At 41.2% G+C, this 26,205-nt stretch overlaps 2 protein-coding genes and 1 long non-coding RNA gene across 3 annotated transcripts in view; 1 reads left to right on the forward strand and 2 right to left on the reverse strand.

Annotated features, from left to right (window-relative positions):
* Nucleotides 1-26,205, forward strand: part of LOC112433555 (protein NLRC3-like) — a 286,257-nt gene that overhangs the window by 105,952 nt on the left and 154,100 nt on the right. The window lies entirely within an intron of this gene.
* LOC143415991 (uncharacterized) lies at nt 4,901-25,114 on the reverse strand. The gene is made up of 5 exons (XR_013096416.1): nt 24,977-25,114; nt 18,189-18,254; nt 17,802-17,907; nt 6,361-7,125; nt 4,901-6,035 (listed from the first exon to the last, which is right to left on the reverse strand). It is a non-coding gene; the product is annotated as an uncharacterized LOC143415991 (long non-coding RNA).
* On the reverse strand, nt 12,658-15,177 carry LOC143415990 (general transcription factor II-I repeat domain-containing protein 2-like). Its single transcript, XM_076881355.1, has one exon. It carries the CDS (start codon nt 14,635-14,637, stop codon nt 12,838-12,840), a length of 1,800 nt encoding a protein of 599 aa, XP_076737470.1. The 5' UTR covers nt 14,638-15,177; the 3' UTR covers nt 12,658-12,837.

Genomic DNA, 26,205 nt, shown 5'->3' on the forward strand with positions numbered 1-26,205 from the left:
TGGCTGCCTGTCCGTCAGAGGATAGACTTTAAAGTTCTGATGCTGGTCTATAAAGCTCTGAATGGTTTAGGACCAAAATACATCAATGACCTCCTGACCCAGTATGAACCTTCCAGATCCCTCAGGTCATCTGGATCCGGTCTTTTATCAGTTCCCAGAGTCAGAACCAGACACGGAGAAGCTGCATTCAGCTTTTATGCTCCTTATATCTGGAACAAACTCCCAGAAAGCCTCAGATCAGCTGAAACACTCAGTTTATTTAAATCCAGGTTGAAGACTCACCTATTCTCAGCTGCATTTGAATAAAGCACCAAATCCACACTTTTAAGCTTAAATTTCAAAACTTACATTTAACTACTGATTTTATCTACTGTTCTGATCTGTTTTGATTTTATATACTGTTTTGTTTGTTTGTTTGTTTGTTAATTAGTTAGTTAGTTTGTTTGCTTGTTTTAATCAATTTTAAATCATGCTTTTTATTTGTTTTTGTTTCTAATGTCTCTGTAAAGCACTTTGAATCACCTTGTTGTTGAATTGTGCTATACAAATAAACTTGCCTTGCCTTGCCATCAGAAGGGCTCAAACCTCCTGCTGTTTCTACTGGACCATAAATTCTACTTTATGATCATCTTCAAAAATAAAAACGTGAGTTTATTTGTGAACTCTGTGAAATGTGTCTGATGTTTAGTTTGAACCAATCCTGTGTCAGCTGCAGCCACATCATTGCCACACATACAAATGGGTGCGTTCCTGTTTAGACCTGCTGGCTGTCAATGGGCTTCATTCCATTTCAGACTGCCGGTGGTCGGCTGTGATCTAAACTGAACATGGCTCCTGTGTTAGAAGAGCCTCTGATTTTAAACTTTGCACATTTAATAGTTTCTTTCCAACACTGTGGAGCTACCAGCCCAGTATATGTAGCCACAGTAGATGGAGTTATCAAGCTGACTGACAAACATCAGGACTCATGTGATCCCTACATGTGGACCTTTCACAGATGGATCCAAGTGCAGATTCAACTCTGCATTACATTTGACTTCAGCTGTTACACACTTTCTAGCTGTGTCACTTCCTGCTTTTTGGATCAGATAGTTTATTCATGTCCACAAATGTTTGGCTGCATGTTTTTATCATCTATATTTCCAGTCTTCATACAGCCGATATTTCATGTGAACTCCAACCTGCCAGCTGCCATCACGTTTTAAGGGTTCATTCAGTGTTGAAATGTAGGACAAACAGCAGCACATGTTCTCTAAATGTTTGCAGTCATTTTAAATGAAGCTGATACTACATGAGACATTTTCCATATTTACTGTCTTTGAACAGAGAATAATAAAGCCATCAAACATATACAGGCTGTGCAAATACAAACTTCTGTGGTGCATTTGATGACCTGCAGAGGAGAACAAGTCGGGCTTTTCAGCCCTAACACAACCTCTTTGTTCTCAATACTAAAAAACCTTCAAAGGCTGATATGCAAGTTTGCATGAATCACCAACACAGTTGTATTTGTTTCTAGTATAATTATAAATAAGCTGATCAAATATCTGCTCACTGATTAGATCCAGTATCTATTACAGATGAACTGGATATCACAGCGCATGTTGTTAATCCGTCATATCAAACTAAACCGTGTTGCTGGTGTAAATATCCTCCAATAAAGTCAGATGAGGGCTACTGTTGCCAGGTAACGATGATGTCACACTGGATCTTCTGATCTTTAGCATCGTAGCGCTCGGAGTCTGATGTTGGCTCACGTGTTGTTAAACACCAACATGACGCTCTACTAGTCAAGGCCTCAGCTTCACCCACTGATGCTGATCACACAGACCCACTAATAGAACTGTTTTATCAGGTTTAAGCAGCGTCAGCATTAATGTCACATTTAATCAGACCACATTTACATTACAAGCCCACTACAACCATATGGAACTCCAAAGTGTTCAAAATTAAATAAATAAATAACTCATGATGAAATAAATAACTATGTGAATAAATAAGACACAGATATGTAATGTGAGAATGATATTGTGAAATAATTGAACACATTTTGAAAAGAAGCTCATTATTGTGAAATATATTGCATTCTGCTATATAAATTTACTTATTATTGTGAAATATTATTTCATGATCATTATTTTTCACAATAACAGAGATTATTCCTGAGGCATTTTATTTATTCCCAGCCGTTTTTAATCCAAATGTCCTTTTTTTCAAAGTCAGTCTTTATTTCAAAAATCAAGTTTTTCCCAATGGCCTATTTATTTCATTATTATTACACATTATTTGACCACAAGCAATATTTTCTGGTTTGACGCCGTCTTTGTAGCCAGAAACCAGCTCTCTCCTCGGCTTCCTCCACTACACGCTTCCCCCACGCCAGTCTCCTCCGTCACTATAAAGGGGAGAGTCATGAGCTCCATCACCCTCACCTGTGCCGTCCAACGTCCCGCCACCAGCCTCCACTGCAGCAGGCCAGAGACCACACCCCTGCCACAATAAGTAAAAGTATATCCTTGCTGTACCCTTAATGCTAAATGTGCTAAATTAACCGCTGCCTTTGCCCCTTTGGGATTATTCTTATGTCACTGGGATGTTGACCTTTGACCTTCACATTAGAGAGATGGGCAGACATAATTAGTGTATGAATTTTAAAGTAACAGGTAATAAAGAGAGTGTAGCAAATGTAGTCAGGTTTATTACTCTGTATCACACATGAGTGCCCGAGGGAGGCGGGGCTGACTGGGGAGACACAGGAAACAGAGAGACAGGGCTGACTCGACATGAAACGATGAAACGTGGGACACGGGAACAGAAACTAAACACAGGCTGAAATGAACACTGAGGGAGGGAGAACTAAGATTACTGAGAGCCTGATAAATAAGAAGAACAAAAACCAAGAAAAACAAGAGTCAAAGAAAAGCAAAAACACAAAGCATTGGGCCAGGACCCACTGCTGTGACATTTATATGTGATAAAAACATTAAAAACTGCTCACATGTTGAAATCTTTCTACGTATACTTTAGGTTCAGCTCTGCAGCCTGGCATTTGGTTAAGCATGATTCAAACATTTGATTTTGTTTAACTGGTTTTAATTATAGTTACTTTTTGTGAACATTTGTTGCAGCATTTAAAAATACATCATTTATTTTCAAACTTTTATTTGATTTAGAGCATCATATTTGACCAACGTAAATGTTTTAATTTCATATAAAATAACTGAAACAGTGAACTAAATATCTGAAATCTTTCCTTCCTTAAAAGTTATAATCCTACTTAAGTTATAGTGCAAACGCTTAAGTAACAAATATACTTGATGCTAATTAATTAATATTTCCCTTTGATGTTGCAACTATGCGGTCACTTCTGTCTTTAAACAAAATAATATTTTCCAGTTACAGAAATCATAAAGTCCAAACTAAAGTGCTACTGTTGCTATATGCATTTTATATAAATCATGGATGATGGTCCTGACATGAAGGAAGAGAAAGTTACAGGTTGCATCCTTTGACTTTGTCTCCGTGCCTTTGGGCGATTTTCAGAAGGACAGATGTTTCTGTTCAATTCTTAAATCAATTTTTTCAAACACAAACACTATTTTAAAGCTTCTAGAGAGTAAAATATTAATGATAATTATAATAACAATAATAAAAACAAAAGCTCTCAGATCCATCAAACCAAGCAGCAGAAAGAACAATAACTGAAGAGAAAACTTTAACCTTGTAGACTTCATTATGTTCCAGCTGCTCTACAGACGCTGTGACCTCGAACTTAAGCAGGTCGTAACGTATGTGCAGCTCAATAACTTCATAATCAGACCCTGTGGTATTTAGGCAGCAGAACAACTAAGAATAACAACTACAAAGAATGTTTTTAGGTTTCTGTTGTACTGCAAGGTTCTGTACAGGAGAACCAAACCAAGAGCAAATATTACGTCTCATTTACACCTGAGCACGAAGAGTCATCAACATTTAGCAAATTGAATCATCTTTGTTTAGATGCAAGAAGAATCATATAGAAATGAAAAAGTAGAAATAGAAATCCAGAGCAAAGATATCCTCTAATTCAGCGTAGCACATGTGCAGCTGCTGCGATTCACGTAAGCATTCGGCTCGTCGCTGTTGCAGATTTTTCTCTCGCTGTTCTGGCTCACAGCGCTGCAAACACAAAAATAAATATCCCCAAAGCTGTGAAAGGGAGCTAATTAGTAAGAGTATTGTTACTCTCTGCAGGAGTAGTCCAGCAGTAGAAATCAGTCCAATAACAAGGTGTGTAACATCTAGCAGGGTGACAGAAAAACCCAGGGTAACTTCTAAGGACCTCAACGTCTCTCTCACATTGTGTTTTTTAAACATGCTTCCATTTGTCACTTCAGTCTTTACTCTGAAATACAGGAAGAGAAATCATGGCTGAAACAATTTCTCATGAAACCAGGGGTGTGGTCCAACAGTCAGTTTGGTGAGGAAGGTTCCTAACTGAGAGAAGTGACCCAGAAGTATCTGTGTAGCAGCCACAATGAATCCAGATCATGAGCTTTATTAACTGATCAAAGTCTCTTCTTTCATCTTCTGTATCATTCAGTTTGCATTGGTAATGCCCATTATTGTAATGCTTTTTTAAGACCAGCAAAACTTTATTTCACTTTGGGTTAGCTGGGATAAGTGATGGATGGAGGGAATTTTACTTCAGCCACAGAAATCCTAAACAGGAAGGAGGAGCAGAGTTACAGTGGATCACTATCCAGCAGGGAAACAAGGTTTATTTCAATTTCTTGGCCATGAGTGAGATTTACTGAGTGGGCAAATTAGGGAGACGACACCATCAGATCCCGAGCCCTCCATGTGTTAATCAAGAGACGGCTGCTGTGCTACATCCATAAATAATGAATAAATTAGGAGCTAAAGCTGAAAGGACAGTTTATTTATACCATCTTCACGTGAACACATTCAAGAACATCACAGATGAAGAAACATTAAAAACTTCCACACTACATAAAACAAGAAAAATAGTTTTTCTTTCAGGTGGTTTCAGAAAAACAGAAACATCAAACATCTCCAAGACTCTCTTTGAAAGAACTAAAAACCTTTGTTCTCATGGTCCAATCATGAGTGAACTCCCCGATGAAGCCTTGTGTGCTAAAACATGTCAGAGTTTTAAAGGTTAAACATGAGTTTCCAAAACGTTTTGCTGGAGAACAATGAACTATTTGACTGAGTTTCAATCATTTACAGACGAGCAAAACCAGGACAGAGAAAACAGGACAAAACTGACTCAGTAAAACAACAGAAAAGAAGATCCCATGTAGATCTGTATTATGTAGAAGTTCAGCCCAGCAACCAGTTCAGTTCAACACAAGTTTAAATGATTCTATCTGAACTCTGTGGAGCCTGATCTCAAGCTTTTTGACTCTGACACAGAAACCAGAGGATCTTTCTGTGTCTTCAGATTCACTGTGATCCAGTGATGGGAGTGATTTCAGCCCTGAGTGATCGCGCTGATGTTTGCACAGAGCAGACAATGAGGTGAATGTTTGGGCACATTGGTAACAGTGAAACAGTTTATTAGTAACGTGGGATCGTTTGTGTGCAGAGTATGAACTGAGATTCCTGAAGCTCTTGTCACACTGGTCACAGCTGTAGTTTCCTTCCATGTGTGCACGTTCATGCCTGTTACGAGTACTTGAATGTGAGAAGCTTCTGTCACAGTGTCTGCACTTGTGTGGTTTCTCTCCTGTGTGGACTCCTTTGTGTGATTTAAGCTGACCTGCAGTGGTGAAGGATGACCCACACTGATCACAGAGGTGCTTTTTAACCCCACTGTGAATCAGTTCATGTTGTTTTAACTCACTTGATGTGGTGAAGCTTCTCCCACATTCTTTGCAGTATTTCAGTTTGTCTCCAGTGTGTCTACGTTGATGTACTTTTAGGGTCTTTTGCCGACTGAAAGTTTTTCCACAGAGGTCACAATGAAAGTCTTTCCCACCACCACAGTGATGACAGGGTTGAGAACTGGATCCATCTGTGTCGCTCTGCTTCTAAACAAAGACACAAAGACAGTGTAAGTCAGTCCTTCAACATTTGTATCCTGAACGTCGCCTGAAATAAAGAGAATCTCTGCAGACGTCCAACTACATTTGACTGTTTCAGTTAACACACTCAGTTTACTGGGCTGCAATAACTACAATACTACCACCATAATACTACAGTAATACTAAAATCATAACTGAAAGGAAAATCTGAATAATCACTCAGAGCTGCTTTTCCATACAGTAGAATTGCTAACATGCTAACACAGTTTAATGAGCAGAGTTGTTCCAAACAGTCAGGCTAAAATGACAAGATAACAATATAAATACATACCTCACAGTAGCTGCACTTGTAGAGTCTCTTTCTGGTGTGGATCTGTTGGTGTCGTCTCAGGTCATGTGGAGATTTAAAAGTCTTCTCACACAGGTCACATTGATAAGGTCTCTCCTCAGTGTGGGTAAACATGTGTTGTTGTAAGTGTGAGTCTGTTGTAAACTGTTTGCCACACTGTTCACAGCAGTACACATCATGTCTGGTGTGAATGCGTAGGTGTGTATTTCGGCTCCCTCTCCGGCTGAAAGTTTTTCCACAGATGTCACAGCTGTATGCCTTAATTCCAGAGTGGGTAACTAGATGCCTCTGTAAGTGGCTACTGCGAGTAAAAGCTCTGCCACACTGATCACAGCTGTATGCCTTAATTCCAGAGTGGGTAACTAGATGACTCTGTAAGCTGCTACTGTGAGTAAAAGCTCTGCCACACTGATCACAGCTGTATGCCTTAATTCCAGAGTGGGTAACTAGATGACTCTGTAAGTGGCTACTGCGAGTAAAAGCTCTGCCACACTGATCACAGCTGTATGCTTTAACTCCACTGTGGATGAGTTGGTGTTTTCTTAGGGAAGGCTTGAAGGAAAAAGACTTTCCACACAAGTCACAGCTGAACGGTCTCTCTCCAGTGTGGATGACCTGATGCTGTTTTAGTTTAGCCCTCACAGTAAAACCCTTCCCACACTCGTCACAGGTGTGTTTTTTCTCTCCCTTTCTTCTGTGAGGTTTGTCGGCCTCCTGAGAGCGCTGACTTCTGGCTCCATGTTGGTCCTGCAGTGACAGAGATACAAACAGAGGCAGTGAGTGAAATGCAGTCGTGGAACAAACTCAACCTTCAAACTCCATTAACACTAGTTTTAAACCTGAAGGTGGAGCGTGGCACCAAACACCTTAAAGGTCTCTTATCCCCACCTGCTGGTAGTTCTAACACATTACATCCAACCTGCTGTTAAAGATAATTCATGACTGTTCAAACACTAAAATCATGCACACACACACACACACACACACACACACACACACACACACACACACACACACACACACACACACACAGTTTTATAATTTAGATTATTTTGTTGTTTCCTATTACATATTTCTATAATTTGTATAGATTTATACAGAATTATTCAGTGATAATAAATCCTATGTTTGTTTATTCTAAAGGAACCCCGTTAGCTTCCACAACAGATGTTGCTCGTCTTCCGTCAAATACTCACATAAAATATTACACAATAAAGTGGATTCAAGATATCCACATAATTTCACTCTTACATCCACAGTGAGGTTTCACAATTGTTCAAATATAAGCAATCAATAATAATAATAATAATATCAATAACATTGAGGCACATTACACAAATTTCAAAAACAAATCATGTCTTACAATATTTACAACAACTAAAAGCTCTGTAAATCGGCTTTTAAGTGTTCATTGAAGTTTTGAATAATTCTCTAATTTTTTAAGGCAACTTATTCCACTTAAAAGTTGCTCTAAATGTAACAGTTTTACAAAACGTTACTTTTAACTCGAGCATTTACTAAATTGCAGCTTGTTGAAAACTGTGTAATATGATGATGTATTTCATCTGGATACTGCAGCTGAGCAGAATAAATGTGGTGTGTTTAACAGAATTGCTTTCTTTAGAACTACAAGTAAGCCATAGAATATTTTAGCCTGTACAGGAAGCCAAGAAAGGTTATTATGCATTTGATCAATATTAGTATAGTATGAACATCTTCACACTAATCTGGACGCCTTATTCTGGACTAACTGAAGTCTGTTAAGATCTGTCTCATTAGCTGCTGACCAAATGATTGAACAATACTCCAGATGAGACATTACTAGTGCATTAATGACATCTTTCATAATGAAGAAGTGATACACAAAGAGCATTTCATAGCCATAGCTATGCCTTGTCGGCAGAGTTATGTGACATTAGTGATGTTTGTACTTTCAGCGTTAACTTGGTTTTAAAGCCTTTAAAATATACGCCGTTCAATAGTCGACCTTAATCTGACAGAGAATGTGATGATTTTGTGGATAATTAAAGTCAGTCATATATCCACAAACACAACAAGCTGAAAGTCAGTGATGCTGCTCGGTTTGCAGTCCTGAACATCACGGCACAAGCAGGATTCACTGCACTGTTAATGTTAGCTGTGTTATATTGCTGCCTCTGTTCGGTGGTGTCGAGCCAAACGCACTTTAACGTGTGTTTGAACGAGCTGACGGTTCACTCGTTAAGCTGAAAGAAAGATGCTTTAATCACAGCAGTCACACATGTGTCCACTGCACCATCTGGAACTCTTCTTGTTTACACTCGTAATAACACAAACACTAAATCCTGCTTCTCTGGTGCTGTTGTGTAGCAGTGTGTACACCTGAGACTGTCACCTGTCTGTCTGTCCTGCACTCTCTCTCTGTTTCTTTCTCTCTGATTGTGGAATAAAAGTATGAACATGTGTTTATAAGTTACACTTGTGTCTGAATCCTGCAGCTTATCACACATTTGATTTCCATGTGTGACGACTGCAAGTGTCCAGAGTGAGGACAGACTGAGGGAGCCACTGCTGCACATCATCTGTGAGGCTTTGCAGCCCTGATGATCCACCAGGACAAACTCAGCAGTGTGTGAGGAAGAGGAGGAGGAAGAGCCAGCAGCAGCTGACAGATGGAGAGAATAGACAGACTGTTCCCTGTTTGTGAAGGACTGCTAGGAAAGTTTAACATAACTGTCTGTGCTGAATCAGTCTTATTAGGTAATGTTCAAATAATGTGATCATCCCAGTGTTTCCAGTGTGGGAGAAAGTACTCAGGGCCTTCAAGTTACACACTATGAAAGGCAGCAACAAGTTTAATGTTCAGAAACCTAAAGTATGCATCAGCAGCAGAATGGAGTTAAAAATAAATGTTGGTTTCAGTTCTATGAAGCTTTGAGTATTTTGGATCAGTAGCTGCTGTGTTTGTTGCATCATATTGCTGTAATTGTTTATATGCTTTATGTATATTTCAGTAAAATCATAATTCACGTCGGCAGTAATGACACCCGGTTACGCCAATCGGAGGTCACTATAATCAATATTGAATCTGTGTGAAACGTTGCCAAAACAATGTCGGACTCTGTAGTTTTCTCTGGTCCCCTCCCCAATCAGACCAGGAGTGACATGTTTAGCCGCATGTTCTCCTTAAATTGCTGGCTGTCTGATTGGTGTCCCAGAAACGATGTGGGCTTCGTAGATAATTGGCAAACCTTCTGGAGGAAACCTGGTCTTGTTTGGAGAGACGGCATCCATCCCACTCTGGATGGAGCAGCTCTCATTTCTAGAAATATGGACAAATTTATTAAACCCCCCAAAATATGACTATCCAGAGTTGGGACCAGGAAGCAGAGTTGCAGTCTTACACGGCTCTCTGCAGCTTCTCTCCTCCTGCTACCCCCCCAAAAACCCATCTCCATAGAGACTGTGTCAGCTCCCAAAAAGACAAAAAACAAACTAAAAACCAGCAACAAACAACTTAAACATAAACAATTACAAAGAAAGAACAATACAGTATCCACATCTGAACCAAAGAGTAAAACAGTGAAATGTGGATTATTAAACATTAGGTCTCTCTCCTCCAAGTCTCTGTTAGTACATGACTTAATAATTGATCAACAAATTGATTTAACTTCCATGTAGATGCTAAAAATGACAGCCTCAACATGGCATTTAATCTGTTATTAGACTCAATTGGTTTCTCTCAAAATGTAAAAGAACCCACCCACCACTTTAATCACACTCTAGATCTTGTTTTAACATATGGCATCGAACCTGAACATTTAACAGTGTTTCCTGAAAACCCTCTCCTGTCTGATCATTTCCTGATAACATTTACTTTTACAATAATTGATTACACAGCGGTGAAGAGTAGACTTTTTCAAAGTAGATGTCTTTCTGAAAGCGCTGTAACTAAGTTTAAGAATATAATCCACCCACTGTTATCATCTCCAATGCCCTGTACCAACACAGAGCAGAGCAGCTATCTGAACGCTACCCCAACAGAGGTCGATTTTCTTGTTAATAATTTCACCTCCTCACTACGTACGACTCTGGATACTGTAGCTCCTGTGAAAACTAAGGTCTCTAATCAGAAGTACGTGACTCCGTGGTATAATTCTCAAACACTTACCCTAAAGCAGATGACTCGTAAGCTGGAGAGGAAATGGCGTGTCACAAATTTAGAGGATCATCATTTAGCCTGGAGAAATAGTTTGTTGCTTTATAAGAAAGCCCTCCACAAAGCCAGAACATCTTACTATTCATCACTGATTGAAGAAAATAAGAACAACCCCAGGTTTCTCTTCAGCTCTGTAGCCAGGCTGACAAAAAGTCAGAGCTCTTTTGAGCCAACCATCCCTTTAACGTTAACTAGTAATGACTTCATGAACTTCTTCACAAATAAAATTTTTATCATTAGAGAAAAAATGACCAATAATCATCCCACAGATGTAATATTATCTACAGCTACTCTTAGTACCATTGATGTTAAGTTAGACTCTTTTTCTCCAATTGATCTTTCTGAGTTAACTTCAATAATTACTTCCTCCAAACCATCAACGTGTCTTTTAGACCCCATTCCTACAAAACTGCTCAAAGAAGTCCTGCCATTAATTAATTCTTCGATCTTAAATATGATCAACCTATCTCTAATGATCGGCTATGTACCACAGGCCTTCAAGCTGGCTGTAGTTAAACCTTTACTCAAAAAGCCATCTCTAGACCCAGCAGTCTTAGCTAATTATAGGCCAATCTCCAACCTTCCTTTCATATCAAATAGGGCTGGGCGATATGACCCAAAATTCATATCTCGATATTTTTTAGCTTGTTGGCGATATAAGATATATATCTATATATAGAGCAGATGTACATAAAATTTACTCAAAAATAAATTATGAGCATTTATTAAATAATAATGCTCCATAAATAAAAGAAAACAATGTTGTTTTTGTGCATAACAAAAAGCTCACAATTGTGCAGTCAAAATGTAAACTAAAAGACGCTGAGCACAATAACAAAGACAGATTTCACAGCTGCTCAGTTCCCAACTTGTACTGCGTGACTGACAGCCTGGAGTTTGAAATCCGCTTCGCAACCACGTCTCTTAACAGGTGCCATTTATGGTCCTTATACACAGTAGGGTAATATTGTAATATTGTGTTGAAGCACAGTACGTATCACTCCGCGAGGCTCAGCCGTAATGCTCTGACAATCCATCAAGCGGTGCAGCTCCGTAGCTTACCAAAGTCGTACTAAAACATTTTTTGACAGATTGCTGAGCTCTGTGTACCACATAAAATCGGTTCGTGGCCATCAAGCACAACCAGAATTCATATATAAGGCGCGCTGTCAACTTTTGAGAAAATGAAAGGATTTTAGTCCGTGCACCACCTCTGGGCTGCATGCCGTTAGCGTGGTTAGCTCGTTAGCGTGGTTAGCTAGCTAACACGTTGACGGCGTCCAGCCCCACACACGGGTCGATGCGCAGTAACTCGTTAATGGAGATTTGCCGTGTCCATCTTGTCGCTTCCTGCAGGTGAAGCAATGGGGGAGGAGGGGGAGTTGTGTTCAGTGAAGGAGAGGCGAGGCCGAGTAACGTTGTGAAGACGAAAGTGGACGAAAGAGAGGCAAACTTGCGGCTCCACAGGTATAATTATAATGTAACATAGACTATATCGATATAAAGGATATTGTCACATCTTATATCTCGTATAAAAATATATCGATATTTTTTAAAAACTCGATATATCGCCCAGCTCTAATATCAAACATCCTTGAAAGAGTAGTTGTCAAACAGCTAACAGATCATCTGCAGAGGAATGGTTTATTTGAAGAGTTTCAGTCAGGTTTCAGAGCTCAGCACAGCACAGAAACAGCTTTAGTGAAGGTTACAAATGATCTTCTTATGGCCTCTGACAGTGGACTCATCTCTGTGCTTGTCCTGCTAGACCAGGGGTGTCAAACTCAAATACACAGTGGGCCAAAATTCAAAACTGGAACAAAGTCGCGGGCCAACGTTAATATTTATTGAAAAAAATCTTCCTCCAAATATAACAAGGAACCTTTTCTTACAGACTCAAATAAGTTTTGCTGAAAAACTGAATATGGAATAAGAAACGCTTAATACTGAACGATATATAACTTATATAAACATATATAACTTAATATTGCACACATGCAAAATTGAAATTCCAATTAAATAACATATCACTGGAATGCATTTCTTAAGTAAAAATTGTATTTGCAGCCTTCTGATTTAAATTTTAGCAGTAAACTTTTTCCCCAGGCTAATAATAAATGTAAAAATAAAATAACAATAATAAACCACTTAACTAATAAAAATATCATTAAACGTGAAACCATTCAAGCCCATGTCTGGGAGTAGCAAGACAAATTGCACAAAGAAAATGGTAATTATAGCTCAGTTTGCTACACACTGATCTACTCTGATGCGTCCAAGCCAGACACCTGGCATCTCTTCTTGGATGCTAGTTCCTCAATGTCTGGGCTCAGGCTCTGAGCTGAGGAAATCCTCAGGATCGAGTGAAGGTGTTCATCGGTCAGACGTCTCCTGTGAGATGTTTTGGCCATCTTCATTGAGGAGAATAGTTGCTCACATAGGTAAGTGCTGCCGAACATGGAGAGCATCTGAGCAGCGTGGGTCCGGAGCCCAGGCATTGTGTCAGGGATGAAATGTGGAAATTGTGAAGCGCCCACAGCATCATACTTTGATTTCAGCGTGTCACTACACTGGAGTTCAATCAGCTCCATTTGGAGGTTTGTTGGTGCTTTTGCCACGTCAACTGCAAAAGGATTACTGAGCAGTTCAAATCGACATTTCTGGGCGTCAAAGTCGGCAAACCGCCAGGTAAACTCAGTACTGAGTACACAGAGTTTTTCAGCAAACTGTGCACATGGGAACACAGCAGTAGAGATTTGCATGTTCATCGTTTGGCAGCAGGGAAAATGGCCCAGGTTTCCTTGTAGCATCTGATTCTGCCACAAGCACAATTTCGTTTTAAAAGCCCTCACTGCAGTGTACATATCTGTGATGATACGCCCCCGTCCCTGAAGCTGCAGGTTCAGCGCATCGAGATGGCTCGTGATATCACACATAAAGGCCAGCTCACACAAAAACTCTTGCTCCCTGAGCTCAGCTGTGTCTTGCCCTTTGCTTTCCAGAAACTGAAATATTTCCTCGCGTAGCTCGAAACATCTGTTCAGTACTTTCCCTCGGCTTAACCACCTCACCTCCGTGTGATACGGCACGTCTCCGTATTCCGAACCACACTCCTCAAGAAAAGATTTGAATTGGCGGTGATTCAGACCTTTGGCTCTTATAAAGTTAACTACTCGTGTTACTGCGGTCATAACATGTTCCATCTTTAGGGCTTTGCCACAAAGTGATTCTTGATGTATGATGCAGTGATAAACAGTCAGCTCACCTGCACAGTTCTCCGCTCGCATCTTCTCCCGTACCCTGCCCACCAGTCCGCTCCTTTGACCACACATCGCTGGTGCACCATCTGTCGTTAACCCCACAAGTTTTTCCCATGGCAACTTCATTTCAGTTAGACATTTGGAAACCTCTTCAAATATTTCCTTCCCTGTGGTTGTTCCATGCATTGATTTTAATCCTAAAAGTTCTTCCGTAACACAGAGAGTTGAGTCCACACCGCGGATGAAGACTGAAAGCTGGGCAGTATCAGAGGCGTCGCTGCTCTCATCCATAGCGAGGGAGAATGCAACGAAACTGTTTCCCTTCTCCATCAGCTGGTTATTTAGATTGTTGGCAAGTTCACGTGTGCGATCAGCTACTGTGTTTCTGCTCAGGCTAACATTTGAAAATACTTGCTTTTTCTCTGGGCACACTTTCATCATACAACTTTTCACAAACTCTCCCTCACTGAAGGGCCGGGCTGATTTTGCGATCTCTGCTGCCACAACAAAACTAGCCTTTACAGCAGCCTCACTTTGTGATATGGCTTTTTTGAACATAGTCTGTTGTGAAACAAAACTTCTTTTCATCTCTTCTGCTTTCCGGCGCCTTTGAGTCATGTCCAGGTCCTTGTACTTCTCTTGGTGTTTCGTTTCATAGTGTCGTCTAATGTTGTACTCCTTGGTTAAAGCCACATGAGCTCCACATACAAGACAAACAGGTCTGTCTTTTACATAGGTAAACAGATATTCTGTCTCCCACCTGTCCAGGAAGCTCCTGTTTTCGTTCTTTCTTTTCGCCATTTTGGGAGAGGTAGCGCGGCAGTATTCATGCGGTTGCTATGACTACAGTAAACAGAGGAGAGGGCGTTAATGGGTCCTGTCCTGACTGACGCGCCAAAACGCCAACAGAGCATTCTGGGAGTTGTAGTATTAGCAGTACATGCGCTGCATAAGACCGGCGGGCCAGCTCTAATAGTAATTTGGTATGGCCTCGCGGGCCAAATGTAATTAGGCTGCGGGCCAAATTTTGAGTTTGACACCTATGTGCTAGACCTTAGTTCAGCGTTCGATACTGTCGACCATAATATCCTATTAGAGCGATCAGAACATGCTGTAGGTATTACAGGTACTGCGCTGCAGTGGTTTGTATCATATCTATCTAATAGACTCCAATTTGTGCATGTAAATGGAGAGTCCTCTTCACACACTGAGGTTAATTATGGAGTTCCACAGGGTTCAGTGCTAGGACCAATTCTGTTTACATTATACATGCTTCCCTTAGGCAGCATCATTAGAAGACATAGCATACATTTACACTGCTATGCTGATGACACCAAGCTCTATCTGTCCATGAAGCCAGATAACACACACCAATGAGTTAAACTGCAAGAATGTCTTAAAGACATAAACACCTGGATGGCCGCTAACTTTCTGCTTCTTAATTCAGATAAAACAGGTTATTGTACTCGGCCCTGAAAATCTTAGAAATATGGTATCTAAGCAGATTCTTACTCTGGATGGCATTACCTTGGCCTCCAGTAACGTTGTGAGAAACCTTGGAGTCATTTTTGACCAGGACATGTCCTTCAACGCACATATTAAACAAATATGTAAGACTGCGTTCTTCCATTTGTGCAACATCTCTAAAGTTAGAAATATCCTGTCTCAGAGTGACGCTGAAAAACTAGTTCATGCATTTATTACTTCCAGGCTGGACGACTGTAATTCATTATTATCAGGATGTCCAAAAAACTCGCTGAAAAGCCTTCAGCTGATCCAAAATGCTGCAGCAAGAGTCCTGACAGGGACTAGAAAGAGAGAGCATATTTCTCCTGTTTTGGCTTCCCATCATTGGCTTCCTGTTAAATCCAGGATTCAAAATCCTGCTCCTCACATACAAGGTCTTAAATAATCAGGCCCATCTTATCTTAATGACCTTGTAGTACCATATCACCCTATTAGAGCACTTCGCTCTCGCTCTGCAGGCCTACTTGTTGTTCCTAGAGTATTTAAAAGTAGAATGGGAGGCAGAGCCTTCAGTTTTCAGGCCCCTCTTCTGTGGAACCAGCTTCCAGTTTGGATTCAGGAGACAGACACCATCTCTACTTTTAAGATTAGGCTTAAATCTTTCCTTTTTGCTAAAGCATATAGTTAGGGCTGGACCAGGTGACCCTGAATCCTCCCTTAGTTATGCTGCAATAGACGTAGGCTGCCGGGGGATTCCCATGATGCATTGAGTTTTTCCTTTCCAGTCACCTTTCTCACTCACTATGTATTAATAGACCTCTCTGCATTGAATCATATCTGTTATTAACCTCTGTCTCTCTTCCACAGCATGTCTTTATCCTGTCTTCCTTCTCTCACCCCAACCGGTCACAGCAGATGGCCGCCCCTCCCTGAGCCTGGTTCTGCCGGAGGTTTCTTCCTGTTAAAAGGGAGTTTTTCCTTCCCACTGTTGCCAAAGTGCTGCTCATAGGGGGTCATATGATTGTTGGGTTTTTCTCTGTATCTATGAAGCGCCTTGAGGCGACTTTTGTTGTGATTTAGCGCTATATAAATAAAATTGAATTTAATATATTCTGAGCTAAGTTGATCTATAGTGTTACATCATATTCTATAAGGATGTTATGTGTTTGTAGACTTTCTGCCCAGTTTGACCCATTTAGCAGAAGTCAGCCTGTTTAAGGCTCTGATGTCTATTCTGTGTGACTTAAAGCAGTTATGACATGGTCCGATTTTCTCACCCAATAAAGGAATATTTCATATATCAGTCTACTCTTCATTCTATCAGACACAGTTATCACACCTCCTACATTTGCTTTTACACATATATGTAAGCATTGAGCCAAATGTAATAATGCCAACATACTGAAGGAACAAAATTTGTCTCTTATATATGAGACATCTGTATACACACTGTCACAGATACTTGTCTGTGAGTGAAGTGATTAATATAATAACTATAATATTGGCCATATCATATTTACACTGACTTTAGTCTCATGAACAACATCAGCTAATTGTTATTTACAGCTAATCTTAAACGACTGTTCAGCACAGAAATGAAGCCCAACAATCATGTTTCACAGTCCTGTGGTCTCAGCCTCAGATACTCATCAGATCACACAGAGCTCATGTAGAAACAAATGAACTAAATATGTTCTCCTTCATTTCTGTCAAACAAAGCTGTATGAAACGTTTCCAGCTGTTAGTATCATGGTTGCTAGGCAACCTGGGCAGCGCGACGGAGGCTAGACGTCCCATTTCACGAGCCTACGAGCCTCGCACTTCGGCCTTAGCGGTCTTTGAGTACGCGGCCCTTGAGGACTTTAAAGCTGCAGAACCTGAATCGGGATACAGCCATGATGATCTCCAGCCTTGTGCTCGCCAACATTCTCACCTGAGTTAAGAAGACGATCACTGAAATGGTCTCAGCAGGTCCTTTGATGACAGCAATGAAATGCAGTGGTAAGGCTTTTTGGGGATTAAGTTCGTTTTCATGGCAAAGAAGGACGATGCAGTTCATCTGATCACTCCTCATAACATTCTGGAGTGCAGGCAAAATGCTATTATAAAAACTTAAGCAGCAACTTCTCCAGGTTCCAATATTTATGCAATTCTCAAACCTTTTGGCCACGACTGTATAACCTCTTCTGAAGTTTAGTGGATATTATACATGGTTATGCTCAGGATGTGTCGGCCAGTTTCCACTGGAAACGCCTTTTGGTTAAACTGTCAGCGAGCAATTTGCATTTGCACGGTTACATTTTTATATAACTTTAATGCACATAAACAACAGCTGCTTGTTTCAGTGAAAATACATTGATGGGTTTTTAATAAAGTTGTGCAGCTGTAAAGTATTTTGTCTGGTGTCAATTCTATCGTCAGCTACATCGTTATGGCAAATGTTCAAATGTATATGGTGATAAATATCTTTGGTCATATGGTCCTGCTCTGTCTGTCACCTTCTGTGTTGAGCTCATTGTTTCCTCTGTAGTGGCTGAGCTGAGTCCAAGTAGCTGAAAATGTTCCTCTGCTGCTCCGTCAGACTCTCCTCCTCCTGCTGATCAGCTGGGACACAAAACAGATCTTTGTTAGGCTCCACACTGCACTGAAGAGTCAAAGTGTCTCATATGTTCATCTGACAAGTAAAAGAACACATTTTTGTTTCCCGAGGTGGGCAACTTGTTGGAAACAAACACAAAAGCTTTGAGCACTGATACCTGCCATTGCTGGCATTGAAAGATGCAACGCCAGCAATGTGGATTGTCAAGACTCAAACCAATCATCAAGCAAAGACAACAGGGATCATTTGTTTCTGTTTATTTAGCATTCACAGCATTTGTAGTTGCCTTCTGTGCAGGGGAAGTCCACGCACACTGTGTGGTACCGCCATCCGCAGAAGGTGCATTCAACCTCTGTAAGAGAAACGAGATTGTCTGAGACTGAAATGATATTCACTAAAGAAGTGGTGATTTGTAAAACTTCACATTTTGATCCGGGACGTACTCTGCATGAAAACAAGCGCTCACTCTTCCTGCTCAACAAATGACAAGGGCGGAGCCTTATACCACGTGATACAGAAGCTGTGCCGTGTGATGCTAAAATTAGCAGGGAAAAAACCACGGAGAGCACGTCAGGGATGACGAGAAAGTGACAGGAGAAAATCCGTCCCGGTCAACCACCCAAACATCAATAACGGGAACCTTATACAGCGCTTCCCTATACCCGTCGAACTCCCGCAGGCACAAAGACATTACGGAGGCTATCACTTATCACCTGACCAAAGATATGGCTCCATCAACACTGTGCAAAACGAGGGATTTAGGAAAACGATCAACACCCTAGACAAACGCTACACAGTGCCGTCCCGCAACTATTTTTCTATTGTTGCACTACCTGCTCTGTACACGCAGCGTCGAGCAACGGTGGAGACGGAATTTCAAGCAGGACAACATTTTGCTGCAACAACAAAACGTGAGACATTTGTTGTTTTATGTTTATTTATTGTTATGAGAGAATCATGATCTCAATTCTAAGCCAAAACATCGTGATTCTCATTTTATGCAAAATCGTGCAGCCCTAACATTAACACAAAACTGTTGTTTCACCAGAGAAACACACATGAAGAGAGAGAGAGAGACAATAACAGCTACCAAACAGTCGTCATAATTCGTCACACAATGAGAAAAGGACAAATCAACAAGTAACAATGACTAATTAATATTAAAATCTGTAACATAATGTATTGTTTGGAGTTTAGTCTGATTGGTTCAGGATGACCTGCCATTATCCAATCACACGTCTGCTTACCTGCATCTTTTCTCTTTTTTCTAACCTGAGCACCTGATGGCTTTGAACTTTTGTTGTCCATCTTCCATTGGTTTGAATTTTGCGCTCCAGTACAAACACAAATCCCCCAACCCGAGGATCAGCACAATTAACCTAACAGCAGGCACGTGCAGAGGGGGGGGCTAGAGGGGCTTGAGCACCCGCCCCTTTCCTGATGGGTGCCCAAGGTGCCCTTTTGTTGAGGCAACTTTTTTTTAAAAAATTATTATTTTATTTTTTTTAATGTGTGTGTGCGTGCGGAGTCCTGTCTGTGCCCCTCAACAATAATATTTAACTATTAATCACATTTTGCTAAATAAAAGGATCTGGCTTCCATCAGTCACATGATCACATTTAACCAATGATCGCCCTTGACGGCAGAACGCGCTGGTTACGAGCCGGGAACGAGCTCACAAAGAGCACGCGCATTTTTAGCGGTCCGGAGCTGTAGGAGAAACACAAGTTAACTCAGAGACACAGACTGATGCGACAAAACCAGTAAGTAGGTGTACAGCGCACACTGTAGTGTGTAGCACACAGGAGTATCAGCTTATTACGTACACGTTGGTAAGCTGTCTTGTTGCTACTGACGAACTGAAACAAACGAGCGTGCTGTGTGTGCAACAGCGCGACAAACATTACCTGTCCTTTTATTAACTGCACAGGTAGTGCTGGTCACAGCTGCTGGCTACCTGTGTAAGGCTCTCATGGGTCTGTAGCTCTGTCACCGTTTTAGGGAACATATTTAGTTTTAAAGTAAGTTTCCGGGCTTTTCCTGCCTTTCTGGAGGGATTATATTTCACTAAAAAACGATCTAATATGCATGTCCACATAATTATGCATTATTATAATTATAATATATTAAAAACACACGCTGTATTTTAAAGAACATACATTAAGAAGCAGATTATATTAGATTTATATTTTAAATAAGACAAAAGTTGGATGTTACAGCAGTAAAATGATTGTATCTCTACAGTTTAAAAATGTAATAAGCTTTGCCTCTGCACAGAGTGGATAGTGAAACAAATGGAATCATCATAAATACATTATTTCATATTTATTACTTCCCCCTCCTCTTTGCTTTATTATTGTAGCTCTAGTAATAAATAATAATGTAAGGATTCTGGATCAGCACCATGATGCCCATAGTATATACAGTATTCTGAAGAAGGTCTAAAATGTCACTGTGTGTGCGTGCATGTGTGTGTTTTATTTAGATGGATTTTTAAAAAAAATATTACTCATGATATAACATTGTGCAGACATGGCTGGTAAGGACATGAGGAGGAAACAGCAGGAGCTGTGTGAGGCTACTAAAGGCAGTGCTATAACATTTTTCTGTCATCATTTTATTATAGATTAAGTGCAAGAGTTGTTAGGTGTGGATAATTAGATTATAGTTTATTGCAATAGCAAGTTGTGCCTTGTTCTCACATAGCAAGTGCAGAGTGATATATGAAATGATGGGATGGAAGGAAGAAGAGAAGCAAAGAGTGATTCACAGGCAGAGCCTAAATTATTTCTCACAGTTTTTTGTTGCCTTATGGTTCCAAGCGCTGTCACCAATCTTTGCACTTTGTTATTATCTCATGACACTTGTTTAATCAGCTACCATCTCTCCTGTGGACTTTTTACTGTCTACAGTCTCAGACCAACACAGCCCTGCCCTCATAGCTGGACTGGCCATCGGGCATACCGGGCATTTGCCCGGTGGGCCGCTGGCGATTTTTTGGTTTTTTTTGGGGAAGGGTATAAACAATGAAAGGTGTTGGATTGGCCAATTGGTCATGATCGACTCTGGGCTGGACCAATTACAGCCGAGGAGGTCGGATGCACCCTCCCCCTTGTTTAGCAATCTTATAGACGAACTAAAGAAAATGGAGAACAAAAAAAGGAAAGGAGGTGCCGAAAAAATTAGGGCCAAAAAGAAACAAGCCCTTCAGGCAGACGCTGCCAAATGTGTGAAAATTACTGAATTGTTTGGTGGTAGCTATGGCATAGCTTCCATAGATTTAGCAAGATCAGCAAGTGGTGGAGGCCAGCAGGTGGATGAAGGAAAGGGGAGGCAAGAGAGAGAGCTGGAAGAGCAAGAGAGAGAGCTGGAAGAGCAAGAGAGAGAGCTGGAAGAGCAAGAGAGAGAGATGGAAGAGCAGGAGAGAGAGATGGAAGAGCAAGAGAGAGAGCTGGAAGAGCAAGAGAGAGAGCTGGAAGAGCAGGAGAGAGAGATGGAAGAGCAGGAGAGAGAGATGGAAGAGCAGGGGAGAGAGATGGAGCAAGAGAGATGGAAGAGTAAGAGAGAGAGATGGAAGAGTAAGAGAGAGAGATGGAAGAGTAAGAGAGAGAGATGGAAGAGCAAGAGAGAGAGATGGAAGAGCAGGAGAGAGAGATGGAAGAGCAGGAGAGAGAGATGGAAGAGCAAGAGAGAGAGATGGAAGAGCAAGAGAGAGAGATGGAAGAGCAGGAGAGAGAGATGGAAGAGCAAGAGAGAGAGATGGAAGAGCAGGGGAGAGAGATGGAAGAGCAAGAGAGAGAGATGGAAGAGCAGGAGAGAGAGATGGAAGAGCAAGAGAGAGAGATGGAAGAGCAGGGGAGAGAGATGGAAGAGCAAGAGAGAGAGATGGAAGAGCAGGGGAGAGAGATGGAAGAGCAGGGGAGAGAGATGGAAGAGCAGGAGAGAGAGAGCCAGGGCATCGATTACTTTGCTCGCCCTGAACCTGCCATATTACAGGCCTTCTTAGATTACCACCCACAGCAGAACAGTAGCAGTGCAGTTGTGATGAGGGTGTTCAGCTGTAAAGATGGCACCAACAGGAAGTGGCTTACTTATTGCAAAGAACGCCATTTATTGTTCTGCTTTGTGTGTCTGGCATTTGCAAGGCTGACTGACACCAGCACATTTATAACAGGCATGAGTGACTGGCGACATATACATCTGCGCACAGAGGAGCATGAAAAGAGCACTACACACCAGACCTGTGCTGAAGCTTTTTTCTTAAGGTGCTCAAAAGGCAACATCAGGAGCTTGTTTGCTGGCAGTCAGTTGTCAGCTCACAGAGCACAAGTGAAAAAGAGACGGCAAGTTTTAGAGCGTATAGTGGATGTGATCAAAGTACTTGGGAAGAGGGGACTCAGCTATAGGCATGTGGAGAATGAGGCTGCATACACTTTAGGTGATAACACCATCGATCATGGTAACTTTCTGGAACTGATTGTGTTATTAGGCAAGTATGATATGTGCCTTGGAGAACATTTGAATGACTGCATTGAAAAAAGCAAGAAGTTGCATCAGACCAGTGGATCAAGAGGTAGAGGATCTCTCATCACCCTACTCTCCAAAACAACTGTCAACTCAGTGATTGATGCACTTGGCCATCTCCTTCAAGAGAGCATCGCCAGTGATGTCCAGAAAGCTGGGATGTTTTCTGTTCAGCTAGACACAACCCAAGACATCACAGGTTATGATCAGTGTTCAGTAATCATCAGGTATGTTACTGAGTCTGTGCAGGAGAGGCTTGTCTCCATAGTGAGGTGCGAAGCATCCACGGGGCAGTACTTTGTAAACTTGCTTTCCGGAGTTTTAGAGCATCTGAATCTAGACAAGGCCATGTGCATTGGGAATGCATTGCATGCCGGGAACTCCTGGCAAAACAATCCAAGTACCGCATCAAATACAAGCATTTGCAATTGCAGCACCGCAAAACGTTCATTCTCCGGTTCCAATACCTTCTTGTCTTTTCTTTGCCGCACAAAAAAGGTATGTACAAAACGACGGAGAACAATGCCGGTCCGTACAAAGACAGACTCGATGAAAAGACAAAGAAAAGATACGAGGAAAAATCAAAGGAGTGAAAGGGTCAGACCCTTACGAGCACACAGAGGGACAAAAGACGTTAGCGTGCTGCCCAACTTTCACCACGCTCAGATTTATAATTATACGGTTCTTGGAGTGAGTGCATACACTCATGAAGTTTAGTAACTTCAGGTCACTGCAACAAGCCCAGGTACAGTTTACCGACGGATGGGTAGAGGACCTTGAAATGCACCGAAAGACCATCGTACGAACAAAGGTAAGTTTACCTTTGTTCGTCTCACAAATCGTCGTCATAAATACACATTCGTTAACCGTGTATTAATATAACCTTTGAGCTCAACGGTAATTAATTAGTAGTGGAAAAATAATTGTAATATTTCAGCCATTTCTGCTGTCCAACTACTTCTTACAAAATACATTTTTAATGTTAATTAGATTTTTTTTACGGCAGAAATAAAGGTTATATAAAAGTCACTGCCACAGACTGATTGCGGCTTCTACCTTGTTACACTAATGTTGTTTGTAGCTCAGTATGACTTTGTGTCATCCATGAGGGATGCATTTGACATATGTTTCACATATTATAGCCCAACAAGTTATTTATAGCAATTTAAATACGAGCAATCAGTTTCTTTGCAAATACCGGAAATCAGTTTTTGGCAGACAATCACTTTTTGGCACAACACCGGCTATTGCAGTTAATAATACAGCAGCTTCTTGCCATTTTTTGTGTTTCTTTTTATCGCTGTGTAACTGAGTTCAATTGAAAGCCTGCAAGTACCTCTTGCCAAAAGTTCCCAGAATCCTTTGCGGTTTTATCCATGAATGACGTCACATTTTTGGTGGGTTGGTCTCCAGTCAAAATGCCCGGGCCGATTTTTTGTCCCAGTCCAGCCCTGCCTGCCCTCCAGCACTATCCACAGCAACCCCTCAACAGCAACATTGTACCCATCAGGTAAAGCATCGGCTACGTTTGCTTTGCCTTGTTGCCCATATTAGATTCTTGATGAAAGTGTGTTGTTGTTATTCAGCCTGGTTCAATGTGCCCCTTTTTAACTTTGAGCACCCGCCCCTTTAAACCTCTCTGCACAGCCCTGCCTAACAGACCTACACCTTAGTTCACAGATTCACTTTGTCTAAGGTTGATTTCTGGGATTTCACACAACCCAGGATTCAGATCGTGAATCCATGATGGGCTTGGATTTACATCATTATCAATGAAATGTGCTCTACTTGGAAGCAGCCGGCCCCGCCCCTTTTGACGGGTTGTGTGAGACTTTAAATCATCAAACTGTAAATTATAAATTTAAATTGTTATTGATCCTTTACCCCGAGTCCTAAAGTGTAGATTTATTTTCTTACTCTTCTTATATTTGTTGTTTGTTTACTTGCACCGCTGTAACTGCAGCCTCGTCGTCTCGTCTCTCTATATGCTGGACTGTCTGTAGCGGAGATGACAATAAAGTTTACTTTGACTTCAGCAGCGCGCAGGCGCACCGAGGGCTCTCGCGCTCACTTTATAGAATTTAGAAAAAACATGGGTGCAGATTATAAGTCTGTATCATAATATCTGTTTGTTGTTTTTATTTTGTTTTGCGAGTTGGTTATTAGATGCCGCTCCAGCCAGCCAGAGACTCCCCGCCGCCCCGCCCTCTCCTCCCTGTGCCGCCAGCAGCAGGCGCACCTCGCAAACGGAGGGCGCCCTTACTCCCAGCAAATGGCTGATAGAAAACCGATCGGTGCCTACGAATTTCCCAATATGCGCTGGCATGACGTCGGGGAAGCATGGGTACGACCGATTATTTTATTTTTTTCTTGCCCGTGATGCCCCCCCCACCACGATGCATTCTATTGGTTTGCACACTTACACACACCCAGCTGTGGTTTCCTGTTTTGCTGGACTCTGGAGAGCCCCGCCTTTAACGCTCTTCTCTCACAGAGAGCAACAGAAAACTTGGAAAAACTCCAGATTGACTGAACTCAGTTCAAAGTTACCTTGACACCTTTAGATGTGAGACGTAGTGATGGTCCGCTTGAAGCTGACGCTCCGGTGCGTGTGTCAGAAAGATCAACGCGCTGCTTCAGAAGCACCGTGTCGAGGCTTGATTCGTTTGGCCAGAGTCACGTGATCAGTGACGTCTGAAGCTTCGTTTAGAACGTACCTTTTTTTAAATCGAACTTTATTGAAACACAATGAGTATACAACATACAAACAGATGAAGTTTACAAAAGAACAGAACATGAACATACAGAACCAGGAGTAAAAAAATGATGATATGAGTAGGCGAAAAAAATCAACATATAAATATTGTTCTGAGAGGCTTTTTGTTGGTTGAGTCTGAAATTGATTGTATGTACAATTCATATCCTTATAAAAAGGCAGAAATATGGTGTTTTATTAATAAACTTACATTTATGGATATAAAATAGCTAAAAGTATTAACAAATATTTTATAAAAAACATTTATCATTCTTCCTGGGGAACTTAAAGAAACAGAATAAAACATTTTGCCATCGTAAAGAAAACTCCCTTAAAATATGGACAATAACAAAACTGCTAAATTCTTCCAGAATCTCTGTGTAGAGGAACCAAAAGAGATGTGCCACAGTTTCTGGATGATCCCCACAGAAAGTTCAATTAGTATTTATGTCTCTTTTAAATGTTACCATATAGTGACTGGCTGGGTCACATTTATGAAGAATTTTATATGAGATTTCCTTCACCTTGTTCACAATTAGATATTTATGGGATCATCCAGACTGTCTTCCAGGTGATATCTGGAACATGTCGGTTCCAGTAAGATATTCTATATATGGGAGAGACATGATATCTTCTTGGAATAAACTACGTATTCTCTTATTGCTGTTACCAAGTTCCTGTGAAAAGCAGATTTTTCCCACTGCTGACTCAGCTGGATCAGGGAGAGTGACTGAGGCAGATATTGAGCTGTCAGTGTTTTTATATAACATTAAAGTCCCTGAGGGTATGGCACCAAGCACCACTGAGAATTCCCCAACACTGACGGGAAAATTATATAGTGTAAGGAATTCATTGTAAGTAAGTAGTACTCCCTCGTTAAATTTTAAAACTTAGTAGCGGCCGCCATTGTTGGCAGCTGAAATTTGGCTGGGCCGCGCTATGAATTCTGGGATATGGTGGGCCACGAAGGACACACCCGACCCATCCTTCAAACTCGGGGGAATGAAGGACGCATTTGAAGGAG

This window comes from Maylandia zebra, unplaced genomic scaffold (genome assembly GCF_041146795.1).
Source record: "Maylandia zebra isolate NMK-2024a unplaced genomic scaffold, Mzebra_GT3a scaffold11, whole genome shotgun sequence".
Classification (NCBI taxonomy): domain Eukaryota; kingdom Metazoa; phylum Chordata; class Actinopteri; order Cichliformes; family Cichlidae; genus Maylandia; species Maylandia zebra.

Bases quoted from the DNA above. Each gene is read 5' to 3' on its own strand.
- LOC143415990 (XM_076881355.1), bottom strand. From the start codon at position 14,637: ATGGCGAAAAGAAAGAACGAAAACAGGAGCTTCCTGGACAGGTGGGAG.